The sequence below is a fragment of the Oryzias latipes genome, chromosome 3 (genome assembly GCF_002234675.1).
Source record: "Oryzias latipes chromosome 3, ASM223467v1".
In the NCBI taxonomy this organism is placed as follows: Eukaryota; Metazoa; Chordata; class Actinopteri; order Beloniformes; family Adrianichthyidae; genus Oryzias; species Oryzias latipes.
Genome location: NC_019861.2, coordinates 38,217,650 through 38,233,056, shown reverse-complemented (window position 1 = coordinate 38,233,056; position 15,407 = coordinate 38,217,650). Strand labels below are relative to the sequence as shown.

The following is a 15,407-nucleotide window of genomic DNA, read 5'->3' as shown; positions in this document are numbered from 1 at the left end:
ACCTGACTGGATCGGATCCAACTTCTGTGCAGAACCTCAAAGAATCTTCTTCTCCGGGAGGAACCAGAACCAGAGGTTCCTGCCTTCAGCTCATCTTCTCTCCACAGAGCTTCTGGTCCATTCAGAACCAGAGTTTCTTCATCCAGATCAGGTCTGGATCGGTTCGGCAGAACCGACTGACTGAACCCGCTGATGTGATCCGTGCGTGTCATTCCACTCCTCGTCCAGAGGAGGCGCAGCTCTCGGAGGAGATCTCAGCCTGCAGCAGCAGAAGAAGAGGAGGAGGAGGAAGACTCGCGGAGTTCTGGTCGGGTTCTGCTGTTTGTCCCAGAGGAAGCTGCTTCTTCTACGACTGTGGCTCACGTGACCCGGCAGAGATGGGCAGGAAGGTGACGGTGGCCACGTGCGCGCTGAACCAGTGGGTTCTGGACTTTGAAGGAAACACGGAGCGAATCCTGAGAAGTAAATTCTGTTCTGAAACCTCTGCCGGTATCGGAGAACTGGACTGAGAGGCCCCGCCCCCTGGCCTTCCAAACCGGAAGTGCCCTCACAGACGTCTATAGAGAAAGATCCCAGCTGTCAGGCATTCTATTGGTCAGGAGAACCGTTCTGGATCTGATAACTTTAACATCTTGATAAAACACATTCTTTATGATATTTTTTCTGTAGTTCAAACGGACCAATCAGACGCCTCAATAAAAGTAGGTGGAGCCTGCTGGCGCCCACGTTCAACGCTCAAATCGTTTGACAGATTAAATTTAGCTGGCGTTCATGTGGTAGGGGTGTGGCCTTCCAAAAAGCTCTCTCCTGATTGGTGAGACTGTCCTTAACTCGGACCAATCACTGACCACGTCTGACTCCAACATGGCGGTGTCCGTTTCAGGAAAAAGTGGCGACTGAATTGACTTCACTTGATTGGAGCTGGAATAAACCATTTTCTACTGGGGGGGTTGGGGGTCACAGTCACTCAGTCTAGTTCTGTGACACAGTGTAGTGAACCTGAACCGGACTCGGACTGAGAGACTGACCTGTTACAGTAACTGACTCAGTTAGTTACGTTCCTGGTTAACGTTACTTTGTGGGGAGTGGTTTTGGTGACGGCAGCTGTGTGGACGCCGCGGTGGCGTCCTCGTTTTGTGTCACGCTGCTCTGCGTGTCTCTGCAGGCGTGGAGGCGGCTAAAGCGGGCGGAGCCAAGTACCGCCTGGGTCCGGAGCTGGAGATCTGGTGAGGACGTGACGCGTGAACGGCGCCGTCCTGTGGAGCCAAACTGAGCTGCTGTGTTTGCGCCCCCTAGTGGTTACGGATGTGCGGACCACTTCTACGAGTCGGACACGCTGCTGCACAGCTTCCAGGCCCTGAAGGTTCTGCTGGAATCTCCTGTCACTCAGGACATCATCTGTGACGTGGGGATGTGGGTGTCAGCTGCTCCTCCTGGAGGTCACCTGAAGGTCAGGGGAGCGTTTCACCTTTGAACCTTTGTGCCCCCCCAGGCCCGTCATGCATCACAACGTGCGCTACAACTGCCGGGTCCTCTTCCTGAACAGGTACGGCGCCGCTTTAGGAGGACCGTACCTGTTCATGTCCACGTTCTAGAAAAGCTTCTGCCCCCCCTTGCAGGAAGATCCTGCTGATCAGACCCAAGATGCTGATGGCCAACTCTGGGGTCTACAGGGAGATGCGCTGGTTCTCGCCGTGGAACCGGCCCAGGTCAGTCCTCGCTCCTGGGATCAAACTGGAAGAGCAGCAGAGCAGCTCGAAGGGCTGAAGCCAAGCAGCAGGAAGTGATGCAGGAAGATTAAAAGCAGAATTTCAAAGTAAAAGTCTAATAGAAAATCCTGTTCCGGTGGAATTTCAAACGTCTGCGGCGTCACTGAAACAGGAAGGACCGCGCTTCGGTTCAGCGGGACGGTGACGTCATCAGGTGACCTCATGGGACTTCCTGCTTCTTTCAGGCATGTGGAGGACTACTTCCTGCCCAGGATGATCCAGGAGGTCACAGGACAGGTCAGATAGTTCTATTTTTTATACCAAACATCAGTTTTCAAGGAAATCCTCCCAAAAGTCAACATTTAGTCCAAAGTCCAGGAAAAACGTCCCAAACTTCCTTTTCCTTCACTGCAGCTGTGGTACACTAACCCCCCCATGCTCCTCAGGACACCGTCCCGTTTGGAGACTGCGTTCTGTCCACTAAGGATACCTGCATCGGAACCGAGATGTGTGCAGAACTGTGGAACCCCGACAGGTAAGAGGCGTCTTCATCCGGACCTCCGGTCCCGAAGCACAGGAACCAACTGTCCAGAGGATTTCTGCTGTCAGCAGGACCGTCTGTTGGCCCGGTTCTTCAGCTTCACCTGCAGAACCGCGGGTCTGCTCCCTCCACCTGTCTTTTCTTCACCAGAACCTCCTGCTTCCTACATCTTTATGTGATCTTGGAGATCAGGAGCTTGAAGCTCCGCCCCTTCGTCTTTTGGCTAAACATTCTCTGCCGGTTCGGACCTTCTCCAGCAGCTGGTTCTGAACATCAAGGAGGAGATGTTTGTCCTCGTAGCTGCAGTCACACTCCGTCACATCTGCAGGAGAACATGGAGAACAGGTTCCCCAAGGCCCAGAGCTGCACAGACCAACAGCTTGAGTCCCGTCTCCTCCGTCCCGGTGCGACTGTCTCTGGAGGAGCAGTGGAGGAGTGCGGCGTGCGGCGGCGTGTCTTTGAAGGTTCTTGGTCCTCAGACTCCTGCCTCAGGAGGGGGGTCTCCTGCTAACAGTCTCCAGGCGGCGGTTCTCCGCGCTGAGGCTCCTCCGCCATCCGTGGACGCGGCGCTCCGTGAACAGCCAGCTTCCTCAGCGACTGTCCTGCTGTGCAGGTGGTTGTGTGCTGAGTCAGCGGTCTTCCTCATCATGTGAAGCTTCTGACTGAGACCTGTCAACGTAAACGTCTGCTCTGGAATTCAGGCTTAACCTTTGACCTGTCAGGAAGTGACATCATGGGCTTCAATGTTTATTTATGTCCCAGAATTGTTTTGTTACCTGTGAGCTTTAAAACGACTGGAAATGTTTCATTCCTTGTGTGGAGTTCTGTGCAGCGGTTGAGCTGAAGCTGCTGTGTTCCTCAGCCCCCACATCCACATGGGCCGGGACGGCGTGGAGATCTTCACCAACTCCTCAGCCAGTCACCACGAGCTCCGCAAAGCCGACCAACGAGTCCACCTGATCCGCTCCGCCACCGCCAAGGTAACCGCCAGTTCTGCCAGCTCCACTGCCACGTTCTCCAACATTATAAACAAGACACGCCCCTTTCCTCTCACTTCCTGTTGTTTACAAAAACACTGAACGCAGAACTGATGTCTGGACTGCTGGCGTGCACCCCCCCCCGCCTGGAAAATGATTGACAGGTTGAATCTTGTGGCGTTTAAAGGGTTAAATTTCAAATCGGTTCCATGTTTGGTCGTTTTTGACTGCCCCCCCTCCCCATCTGGGTCAGGGTTCTCGGGTCCGCCGTCACCTGCCGAGGTTCAGGTTCTAACACTCAGTACTTCTGCAGTGGGGTTCTGTTTCTTCTTTTTTTTTTTTTTTTTTTTTTTTTTTTTTTTTTTTTTTTTTTTAACTTGTCCTGTCCAACAGCTGGGCAGACAGATGAGAGCTGAGGGCCTCTTGTGTTGGACATATTTTATTTTAACAAGAGGGGTTATTCATCTTCAGACAAACCAAAGGTATGTCTGAATAAACCCCTTTTGTAATTGAGGCCAAACTTTATTAATTTCAATCATGTTTGAAAATCTTTGGTGTTGGACCGGACGGAAAAGGAAAGAGGGGAAGAAGAGAGAGGGACGTTAGAGAGAGGGGGGGGTAGGAGGGTGATAATAGGAGGGGAAGGGGGGTAAGACCATGAAGCAGCATAGAGCAGACAGGTTTACTGGTTGTTTATCGTTACGGTACGGTTCAAATGTAGTACAAAAAGGGCGGGGCCTGTTCACACACACTCAAATATTATCAACACACCTGCTAGCCGCAAAAATGTCCACATGTCAACATGTACACAAAACAGATAGTGTTCACGAACGCATACCTATGCCTTAAAACCAACTAGTGTGAAATCTTTCAGTCATTCAATCATGCAAACTATTAGTGCAAAGGTGAGCTAACACCTGTGCTCAGGTGAGTGTTTATGTTCTTCTAAAATGGATGGTGGAATGTGAAAAGAAGGAGGAGGAGCGCCCAGCCACCCCCACACCCATACCCCCGCCGCAGCAGCAGCGGCAGCCGGAATTCCCCCAACGCCACACGGGAACAGGCAGGGAACAACCGCCCCCCGGGCGACCAAGACCGCCACCCAGGCCAGGGCCAGCAGGACCGCCGCGAGGCCCCCAGAGCCAGAGAGCAGGGAGGCGCAGAGGGAAAGAGAGCGCCGCCCCAGCCCAGCCAGGAAAGCAGCCCCCCGCCGCGCCGGAAGAGCCCAACGCAGGGCCCCACCGGAGAGGGACGCCCACAGCCCCAGACGAGCACCCCACCACCACCCAGGAGTTCCGGGCATCCCCCCGCCCCGACCCCAGGTACGAGCCAGGACCCCCCAAGGGAGACCCGCTCCGCACTCCAGGCAGCCACCCACCCGGCCCACGGTTGGTCCAGGTAGGAGCAAGGCAGGGGCCCGCCGCCCCCGCCCAGGAGGGGGGAACCCCGGGGAAAAAAGGGCGGCCCACAAGGGATGTTATAAATATGGCCCGACCAGGCTCGGCCATGTTGGAAGTTTGGCGGGGCCCAGCGCCCAGGGGCAAGGACCAGGACCCACCCCCCAGGGACACGAACACCCCCGGCTCAGGTGTAATATGAACCCCCCCACCGCGCGGAGAGAGCACCGCCGGGCCCAGGGAGCCGGCACCCAAGGGACACGGCCGCCATCGCCAAGGGGCCCGCACCCCCCACCAGGGAAGGGGTAGGGGACAGATGGACCCAGGTCCCACCTTCCTTGTAAAATGTGTGTGCGTGTATGGGTGTTTGAGAGGGTGTTTGTGTGCATGTGTGTGTGTTTATGTTTGAATGTATATATTGAAGGGGGAGGGGTGTGTGTACTAAGGGGGGTGCAGTTAAAATTGGCGAGTATGGCACTAAGGGGACATCTCCTGATTACTCACAGTGATGTCCCCTCACCCTCCACACCAAGGGGCCCTAAATGTCTAAGGTGCGGTTAAAATTGGCGGGTAGGGTGCCAGGAGGACATCTGCTGCTTGCTTGCAGTGATGTCCAAGCACCCCCCCTACCAAGGACCCTACATGTCTAAGGTGCAAATAAAACCGAAAGAGGGGGGGCCCACTCCATACGGCAACCATAGGAGGGGGGCCACTCCCAAGTAGCCCCCCCCAAGGCGCATCGCAGGCTAGACCCCCCACCCCCTCACCCTAATATGACGTTATATAAGGAAGGGGGTAAGTTGGGGACAGCTGGTAGACTGTCCCCCCGGTGGTCAAACAGCCGTCCCCCAGCCCACCCCCAGCAAAGGGGCCAGGGCCACCCAGCCCAGGGGCCCACCCCCGGAGGCGCCCTCACCCCAGGCCCGGCACCACCCACCCCACACAGAGAGAGAGGAGCCAGAAAGCGTTGCCCCCCCCCGGAGCAAGCCCAGGCCCCCACCCCCAGACGCCGGCCCTAGAAGAGCTCTGGTCAGGCCTCGACGGGACCGAGGAGGCCAACCGGCCGAGGCAACCACTGATTGCCTCAGCGGAGACCCCGACCCGCTAGCCCCCCCGACCCGTACTAATAATGGGCCCCCCCTCCCCCCCAGAACGCCCCCCCACAGGACAGGGCCGACAAGCCCCCCACCCCACCCCACCCCAGACCCCGCAGCCGAAGCGGGTGACACCCAGAGCGACCGGGGGCCCCGAGAGGGTTGTCCCGTCCCGTCCCAGAGCCAGGGAAGGGCCGATCCCAGCCCCAGGTGCAGATGGGCAGCCCATCCGGCGCCGCTGGGCCCCCCCCACCCGAGCAGGGCCCCCCGCCAACCCCCCCCAGCACAGGCAAAGGGACCACCCCCCCAAGCCAAGCCAGACCACCACCCCACCCCCCCACCACGCACCCCCACACCCAAGCCCAGAGGACCACGCAGCGCCCCAGCCCGCCCCACCCAGGCACCGGACCCGACCCCCCGACCAACGGAGCCCCCCACCGCCCCCGCCAGGCACCGGAAGCCCCGACCCCCACCCCAAACCACGGCAGAAGGGCAAGGAGCAGCGACGACCAAGCCCCCCACCCCCTAAGTCATGGAGTCAACCACAGGAGACCAGAGAGACTGAATTCTTTCAAAGTTACTTGAGCTTTGGGCTGACATTTTTTCCAAGCTGATATGATCAAACAGCAGATTTCTGTGTTGACTTATGTTTATATTTTTCTTGTTTTTCCAATTTATTAAAATAGTTTTTTTTGGCAATACAAAGAGTTATGAAAATGATAGATGCTAATCCTTCTTCTATATCGATGGCACTCATGTCACCAAGCACACAAAGTGACGGTGAGGCAGTGATTGAAACCTTAAGCCAGACTGATAGATCGGCACATACCTGCTGCCAGAGAGCCTGGACAGGCGTGCAGAACCATAGTGCATGCATGTAATTGTCGGGTAGATTATTATCACAGTGCTCGCAAATGTCTGAGTTACTGAGACCCATCTTGAACATCCTCTGTCCAGTGTAGTAAATTCTGTGAAGAGTTTTGAGATGGATTAGCTGCAGATTTGGACTTTTTGTCAGTTTAAAGGTGTTTAGACAAAGTTCTGACCAGAAGCTTTCATCTGTGCTGATGCTCAAATCCGCATCCCATTTTGTTGTCGGAAGTGAAATATTATTATCTAAATTACATAAAAGTTTGTATATTTTGGAGAGAGTTCTATTCATTGAAAAATTAATCAGAGTGGTAACTACATCTGGTAGCTTTAAATCGTCGTCTTTAATTTTATACTTTTTAGTAATACTTGATTTAAGTTGCTGATATTCCAAGAAGTTATTTATTCCATGTTTGTCTTGAAGTTCCTGGGGAGTTATGAATCTTCTATTAATAATTACGTGCTCTAGTTGTTTTATGCCCCCTGCTTGCCAAGCTGGGAAGTGAATCATTTTTTTGTTAATAAGGATGTCCGGGTTGTTCCAGATGGGTGTCATTTTGCACGGTTGAATTGATGATTTTGATATTTTGAGAAATTCCCACCAGGCTGTTAAGGTGGCATTTATATTAATGCTTTTGAAACAATCCTGTTTTTTAACTGTTTGGCTAATAAATGGTAGCTGTGACAGGTTGATCTTTCCACATAACACCTGTTCCAAGTCTAACCATGAGTTGGTTTCTGGATTATTTTTTAACCATTTTAAGATATATTGTAATCTATTTGCAAGAAAGTATTTGTGGAAATTAGGTAGTTCTAATCCTCCACAGCTTTTTGCAGATTTTAAAGTTTTTAGACTAATTCTTGCAGGTTTGTTGTTCCATAGAAAGCTTGATATGGATGAGTCTAATGTTTTGAACCATTTTAATGGCGGTTGTGTGGGAATCATTGAGAAGAGATAATTAACTTTGGGTAAGATTTTCATTTTAACCGTGGCTACCTTGCCCATAAGGGACAGAGGCAGGTTGGTCCAGCGTGTTAGATCGTCCTGTATGTTTTTCAGTAATGGGGTGTGGTTTAGCTGCACCAGTTCTGATAGTTTGGGGGAAAAGTAGATACCCAGATATTTGATATTTCCTGTTTTAACTGGAATTGTGAGTCTTTGTTCCATATTCCTGTTGAGTGGTAATAAAACAGACTTATTCCAATTAATGGAATAGTCTGATATGGAGGAGAATTCATTTATGATCATTGCTGTTTCATTTACAGAATGTAAATTCCTTAAAAACAGTAATATGTCATCCACATAAAGACTAATTTTATGATGGCTGTGTTTGGTTTTTATTCCTATAATGCTCTCATTCTGTCTTATTGCTGCAGCTAAAGGCTCAATGAATATAGCAAAAAGAGAAGGAGAGAGTGGGCAGCCCTGTCTGGTTCCTCTTCCAAGAAAAAACCTGTTTGAAGTCTGTTTATTAGTTCTAACTGATGCATTGGGGTTGTGATATAATATTTTGATCCAATTGATGAATGCTTCTCCAAAACCAAACTTATGGAGGGCAGCAATAAGGAACTTCCAATTAACTCTGTCAAAGGCTTTTTCAGCATCCAGCGATAGTACCGTCATTTCCTGGTTTTTAATGGTGGCAAAGTCTATTATATTAACAAGTCTTCGGAGATTGTCATCCGAGTGTCTGCCTTTGATGAATCCAGTCTGGTCGAAGTGAATTATGTGAGGAGTGATTTTTTCTATTCTCTGTGCTAGTGCTTTGCAGATAATTTTTACATCTGCATTGATTAAAGAAATGGGGCGATAGCTTGAAGGACTAGTGGGATCTTTGTCTGGTTTTAGAAGAAGAATTATGTTGGCTGAGTTCATGTTAGGTGGCATTGATTGGCTCTCATTAATAGATGTGACAGTTTTATAAAATGTTGGTGCCAGTTGTTCCCAGAATTCTTTATAAAACTCAGCAGGAAAGCCGTCAGGCCCTGGTGCTTTACCATTGGGCATAAGTAACAGAGCTTCATGAAGTTCAGACGGCGAGAGCGGAGAGTCTAAGTTTGTGATTTGATCCTCATTTAGCCTGGGTAGGTTTACATTATTAAGAAATGAGTCAATACTTTGCTCTGACGGATTGATCTGCGGTGTGTACAGGTTTTTATAAAAGTTTTCAAATGCGTTATTAATTTTGACCGGGTCATGGGTGACATTTCCTGTTTGGTCCATAATAGAGGTGATTGATGATTTTTCTCTGTTAATTTTAAGCTGATTAGCCAGAAATTTGCCAGATTTATTAGAGTTTTCAAATCTTTCAAGTCGTAGCCTTTGTATTTGAAATTGTGTTTGTTTATTAATGATGTCATTTAACTGCAGCTTTAAATTTTTCAGATCTCCCAGAATGTGTTCCTGTGCAGAAGCAGCAGAAGCAGTCTCCAGGGTTTTGATTTTATTTTCTAATTCTAATAAATCTGCTTTCTCTTTGCGTTTTTTGTGCGTTGAATAAGAAATGATTTTCCCTCTCATGACTGCCTTTGCTGTTTCCCAAAGAAGACACTGTGAAATATCGGGAGTATTGTTGAAGTCTAAGAAGGTTGCCCACTCTTTTTTAAAGAATTCAAGAAATTCCTGGTCCTTTAACAGAGACGTATTAAACCTCCAGGTTGTACCAGAGGGTGTGGATTTTTCCCTAGAAATGTTTACAGAGACTGGTGCGTGATCACTGATAATAATTGGATGGATATTGGAGCTTTGAATATTTTTTAAAAGAGAGTTACTGATTAATAAATAGTCTAAACGGGAGTGTGAATAGTGAACTGGAGAAAAAAAGGTGAACCCTTTAGTGTTTGGATGACATGAGCGCCACGCGTTGCAGAGACCCAGATCATTCATGTACTGCTTTAGAATACTTGCAGATCGCCATGTACGCTGGTTTGCTGCTGTGCTGAGTCTGTCAAGTTCAGGGTCCAAAACAAGGTTGAAGTCTCCTCCTATAATGATTGTGGAGTCAGAGTGGACTGAGAGTGAGGTGAAGAATCTGTGAAAGAAGGAAGAGTCGTCAAAATTAGGACCGTATACACTCGCTATACAAAAGTCCTTGTTCTGAATGGATATATTAATGATTACAAATCTGCCTTCTGGGTCAGTAACTGTATCCTTATGAGTAAAATTAAGATTTTTATTAATTAAAACAGCAACTCCTCGTTGTTTGGAGTTGTAACTGGCAGAGTATATAACTGGAAATTGTAAGCAGCACATAAGGTGATTCAAAGAATTCGATAAATGGGTCTCCTGCAGTAGAGCTATATAGAAACAGAACTGAATGGTTGCCGAGCGTCTAACCTTTGGGGGCGGGGTTTCAGACTGGGGGCATCTACTTGTACGCCAACCAGAGAGGCTGCGACGGGGACCGGGTCTACTATGACGGCTGTGCCATGGTGGCTGTGAACGGGGACGTGGTTGCTCGGGGCGACCAGTTTTCCCTGGACGACGTGGTGAGTCTGCAGGCAGCTGTTGCCGTGGCGACCGCAGCTGCTCGTCAGAATCACCTGAGCGTTTGTGTTCCAGGAAGTGGTGACGGCCACTCTGGACCTGGAGGACGTCCGCAGCTACAGAGGAGAGCACCTCCAGCCCGCCATGGTGAGCTGCCAATCCAGACGCAGAGCCCCGCCCCCACCCTCAGACACAAACCAACCCGGCTGCCGTTCCCCAAACGACCACCGGAGGCGGTTTCATGTTAAAAAGTTTGAAGTTCAGAGAAACGGTTCCTCACGTCAGAACCTCTCTGCTTGGTTCTGGTCTCAGAAAAGCGAGACCCAAGCGTTTCTGCGGGTCAAAGTGGACTTTTCCTTATCGACCAGCGACGATGTCTTCCTGCCGACCCAGCAGCCCCTGCAGTGGCGGTTCCACACCCCGGAGGAGGAGATCAGGTGCGGCCGTCAGGTGTGTGTGGGGGCGGGGCTCTCTGAGCGGAGGTGTGACTCCTGGCTTCCTCCACAGCTTGGGTCCGGCCTGCTGGCTGTGGGATTACCTCCGGAGGAGCGGACAGGTGAGCCGGCCGCTTCGGTTCCGGCGGGCTGAGGGGGTGCTGACGTTCTGGTTGGGTTTCAGGCGGGGTTCCTGCTGCCTCTGAGCGGCGGCGTGGACAGCTCCTCCACCGCCTGCATCGTGCACAGCATGTGCACGCTGCTCTGCGCCGCGGTGGCGGATGGAAGTGAGTCCGGCCCACTTTAAAGGTCTGAGCATGCTCAGTGCAACTCTTACTGACTTCTCACAGACCTGCAGGTTCTGGAGGACGTCCGCCGGGTCGTGGGCGACACGTCGTACGACCCGCAGGACCCCAAGGAGCTGTGTGGGCGGGTCTTCACCACCTGCTACATGTCGAGCGAAAACTCCTCAGAAGACACGCGCAGCAGAGCCAGAGAGCTGGCCGCCCAGATTGGCAGGTTCGATTCCGCTCTTCCGTCTGTGAGGCTGTGGTGCCGGGCCCATAAGACTAGTGAAATGGGTCGGGTCCAAAGCTGATCCTGGACCTGTGACCAGCCTGCAGACCTCAGATGCTCAGACCCACTGAGTTGGATGGTCCAGTGACCAGCCGGCTCTGAGAAGAGAGGGAGGTTTCCAACAAGCAACATTTGTTTGGATGCTCAGCCCATTTCCTGCTGTCGACCCCCATCAGTTTGGGGGGAGGGGGCTCTATCTTCACTTTTCTGCTTATTTTTATATTATTGGTTGAATGCTGTAAAGCATTCAACCCTTTGTTTTCCTGTTTCTCTTTATTTATTCTTCTTCTATATATCTTCCGCCGTTTTTCTGCACTTAACTCCTTCTACAATTTTAACCTATTTTAACCATACAACTTTTAGACTGTTCAATTCCTTCAGCTAATTAACGCTATGACTTTTGGTTTTTCAAATCCTTCAAATTTTTAAGATATTCCATTTTTTCCGGGATTTTTTGCCCTATTAAAATACATAGGGAAGTTATGGTGCATGAGGTTCCCGGTTCGAGGCCCGGTTCGGACACTTCAAATTTTTTAACCATTCAACTATTAAAATGTTCAACTCTTTCAACTTATTACAGTTATTACTTTTGGTCATTCAAATCATTGAACTTTTTAAGATATTCCAGGATTTTCCAGGATTTTTGCTCCATTAAAATACATAGGGAATCCTTGTGCTTAACTTCTTTTACAGTTTTTCGCCTATTTTAACCATTTACTTTTAAAATGTTGAGCTCTTTCCGCTCTGTTCAGCCATTTCTTTAACAAATTAAGCTTTCTTTCAGCAATACAGCATTCAACCCTGCATTTTCGTCTGGAAATGCAGCTCCTTCTAGTTTATTTTGTTTTAATGTAAAGCACTTTGTGTCATGTTGTTAGAGGAAAAGTGTTGCATGAATAAAGTTTGATTTGATCAGTGGGAAGCCCCGCCCCCTTCCTGCCTGTACCGACTCCTTTTCAGATGCTTTTATTTTGGTAGGTTTTAGTTTTCTTCTTCCTGGATCCATAATTGTTTCATTTGGGATTCTTATCCATGGAAGCTGCTGCCTCTGCCTGCTGTGCACGTGACGTGCACACTCACTCTGCTCTTCCTTGCAGCACACACCTGAACTTCAGCATCGACGCCGCAGTGAAAGGCATTCTGGGAATCTTCTCTGCTGTAACCGGACACTGGCCTTGCTTCCGTGCCAGAGGGGGGAGCCACCGAGAGAACCTGGCTCTGCAGAATGTGCAGGTGACCCCCCCCATAAGCTCTGAGCTCACTTCCTGTTCAGGTGGAGGCAGGGCGTTTGGAAAGGTGTGTTTGTGTTCCAGGCCCGGGTCAGGATGGTGTTAGCTTACCTGTTCGCCCAGCTGAGCCTGTGGGCCCGCGGGAGACCCGGGGGTCTGTTGGTTCTGGGTTCTGCCAATGTTGATGAGAGGTTAACCCCCACCCCACCCCACACACACACACACACACAGTTTGTCTAATGATAAGTGGCACCAAATGCTAACGATGCTAAAAGCCCTGAAAGCTGGAAGTGCTGCTACATGACAGCTAGATATGCTAACCTTTGGCTAACGATGCTAAAGGACACGGCGTCTGTTGGTCACTTTATGGACATGATCGGGATTTTTGGAGGCGTGTCCTGAGGTGGATCACATGAGTGGGACCTTGGCTGGCATGGGTTCCCGCTCACCTGGATCATCTGGACTGAACCTTCTGTTCCTGTTCTTCAGCCTGACCGGGTACTTCACCAAATACGACTGCTCCAGCGCAGACATCAACCCCATTGGTGGCATCAGTAAGACGGACCTGCGGGGGTTCCTGCGGTACTGTGCAGACCGCTTCCAGCTCAGTGCTCTGGACGGGTGAGGCTCACTCCCAACCGGATCCTTCCAGCCGGGCTCCCAGAGACGGCAGCGGGGCAATTCTTTTCTGCTCTCTCTGCAGCATCCTAAAGGCTCCGCCCACCGCTGAGCTTGAGCCGCTAACCGATGGACAGGTGTCCCAGACGGATGAGGTGAGCACCAAACTAAACACGAGTCGGTTTCTTCTTTTTTCTGAAGAAAGTGTCGTTAGAAGATCATTTTTCCGTTTGACACAAAAATGAAAAAAAAGAGCGAAAACGATTCTGCCGGTTTATGAGACGAGAGAATCAAAGGCCTGTGAGGCCTCGGTGATGTCGTCAGCACCATCATGGTTTCCTGGCGCCTAACTCACGAAGCCGCCATGCCCACATCCCCACATTGAATGAGGAACTGGTGGTGTGTGTGTTGGTAGGGGGGGTGGGGGTTCTGTTCTCTGAGTGGGGACAGCAGTGAAAGGCGCATGAGACGCGTCGGGTCGGTCCTGCAGAACTTCAAACCCAGAGTTGCAGCAGTTCACAGAGGCTGCTCAGAGGGACCCCCTCCCCCCAATGACCCCTCCAGCAAAGAGAGGTCGGTTCTGACCCGACCAGAAGCTTGTAGAAGACGCAAACCAGCCCTGGTTCCGTCCCCCTGCAGGCCGACATGGGCATGACGTACTCCGAGCTGTCTGTGATCGGACGTTTGAGGAAGATCTCCAAATGCGGCCCGTTCAGCATGTTCTGTAAGCTGATCCAGGCGTGGAAGGACGTTCTGTCACCGGCAGAGGTCAGTCCTGCTTTCACGTCGCCGTGTCGGCCTCCGTCCGCTGCGCTCACTGTTTGGTTTTCTCCTTCAGGTGGCTCAAAAGGTCAAACGTTTCTTCAGGATGTACTCTGTGAACCGTCACAAGATGACCACAGTGACGCCGTCTTACCACGCTGAGAGCTACAGTCCTGATGACAACCGCTTCGACCTGCGACCTTTCCTCTACGACACTCGCTGGAGGTGGCAGTTCAAGACCATCGATGAGCAGGTAAGCCGCGATAGTCTCTGTTTCAGAGAACATTGACGCTGACCAATGTTGGCGTCCGATGGCGACAGTGATCATGATCCCTCCTTTATATTGACCACACTCACATCTGCATTTGACTTAACACAAAGCTTTGAACCTTCGCTGACTCTGTGCTTTCAAGTGTCAGTGGACTAAGATACCTTCAGGAGCTGCCTCGTCTGCTCCAGGTCAGAACAACAACCTTGCAAATACAAGTATTGAAAAAAAGCCTAGAGAGTGATGACCGTTAGTACCATAACGGCTGGGTAGCTCGGTTGGTAAGGTAAAGGGCTGCCACGCAGGAATCCAGGGTTCAATTCCCGGAGGGGAACAAACAATGGTACTGGGGGAAATTACCATATCAATTGATATAAGCACTTCAAATCACCCAGTGGGGACCCTTAACGCTACGGTCTCCCGGGCGCAGCTTGTCTGCAGCTCACCGTTCCTCCAGGGGAGGGGTCAAATGCGGAGAACAAACACACCTAGGTGTGGGACTTCTTCTTCATCTGTTTCAATGACGGTTCATCAAAATAAGAACTAAATCTCTGAAGAAAAGGCAAGGATTTAATCAAGTTTAAACTTCAAAAATAAACAATCTGGAAGGGGAGACGTGGTCCTCAACTGTTAGCACAACATATGACGGCGTCCCATCACTGTTATCATCATCATGCTAAGCTGGCGTCATGGACTGTAGCCACCGGCTGGATCCCGAGGTGAACTCTATGCAGATGATAGATTCATGTTAGGAGGATGACAAATACTCTCCATAGAATCACATGATCACACGGATCAGATGATCACACCAGATCACATAGGATCGCCTGATCATATCAGATCACACCAGATCACATGCTGTAATCGGATCAGATGATCACTGCTTTGTTTTTTTTAACTCTGTAAATCTTTACTTCTTGCACAGGTTAAACATTAAGACACCACTGAAAAGAGAACTTTGGATCAGATTCTGTTTGTTTTTGGCTCCAACGTATTTTTGGGAAGGGGGACACCTTAAAAAATCAAAACCTTTATGAGATTAGGCTGAACAGTGATGTACATGTTTAAATGTTTGCATAAAAGTTTGTAACTATTGGGCGTGTTCTTTTGTACTTTTTGTTTATGTGTTTGTTTGTGGATATTTGTGTGTTTTGTGTAGATGTGTGTGTTTTGTCAGGTCTCTTTAAAGCTGTCATGAGCATCTTAAACCGACTTTTCTTTTCAGTTGTCACAGTTGGAAACGAAGGCAGAGCAGTGAGAAGCTGACAGACGCATCATCAGTCAGGAGTTCCAACTTCCTAACTGCACCTGAACGCATCGGTTTCTGTATTGATGCTATTTTTATGAACGGTTTCTACATGAAACCATGAACCAAAGTTTTCTGCTCCTAGATTAAACCTGTTTTCAAACTACAATAAAAAGACTTTTAATGTGAAGCTCCCTGA

General features: G+C 50.1%; 1 protein-coding gene across 3 annotated transcripts; it reads left to right on the top strand.

The window, feature by feature from the left end:
- The first annotated feature begins 264 nt into the window (after positions 1–264).
- nadsyn1 (NAD synthetase 1) lies at positions 265–15,407 on the top strand. 3 transcript variants are annotated; one of them, XM_023953820.1, is made up of 21 exons: positions 265–462; positions 1,166–1,226; positions 1,297–1,413; positions 1,493–1,546; positions 1,620–1,709; positions 1,955–2,006; positions 2,156–2,244; positions 3,113–3,230; positions 9,946–10,077; positions 10,151–10,222; positions 10,388–10,512; positions 10,583–10,631; positions 10,694–10,796; positions 10,860–11,028; positions 12,183–12,318; positions 12,399–12,505; positions 12,804–12,935; positions 13,018–13,087; positions 13,572–13,700; positions 13,771–13,947; positions 15,188–15,407. In XM_023953820.1, exons 1-21 carry the CDS (start codon positions 378–380, stop codon positions 15,218–15,220), a joined length of 2,100 nt encoding a protein of 699 aa, XP_023809588.1. In that variant the 5' UTR covers positions 265–377; the 3' UTR covers positions 15,221–15,407. The 3 variants fall into 3 exon arrangements, with proteins under 3 accessions (XP_023809588.1, XP_023809589.1, XP_023809590.1); XM_023953822.1 differs by having other exon boundaries at positions 306–462; positions 1,882–2,006; XM_023953821.1 differs by lacking the exons at positions 1,955–2,006; positions 2,156–2,244.

Coding starts and splice junctions, on each gene's coding strand:
- nadsyn1 (XM_023953820.1), top strand. CDS start 378: ATGGGCAGGAAGGTGACGGTGGCCACGTGCGCGCTGAACCAGTGGGTT. Junction 10,797..10,859: donor CGCCGCGGTGGCGGATGGAA/GTGAGTCCGGCC, acceptor GACTTCTCACAG/ACCTGCAGGTTCTGGAGGAC. Junction 11,029..12,182: donor CTGGCCGCCCAGATTGGCAG/GTTCGATTCCGC, acceptor TCTTCCTTGCAG/CACACACCTGAACTTCAGCA.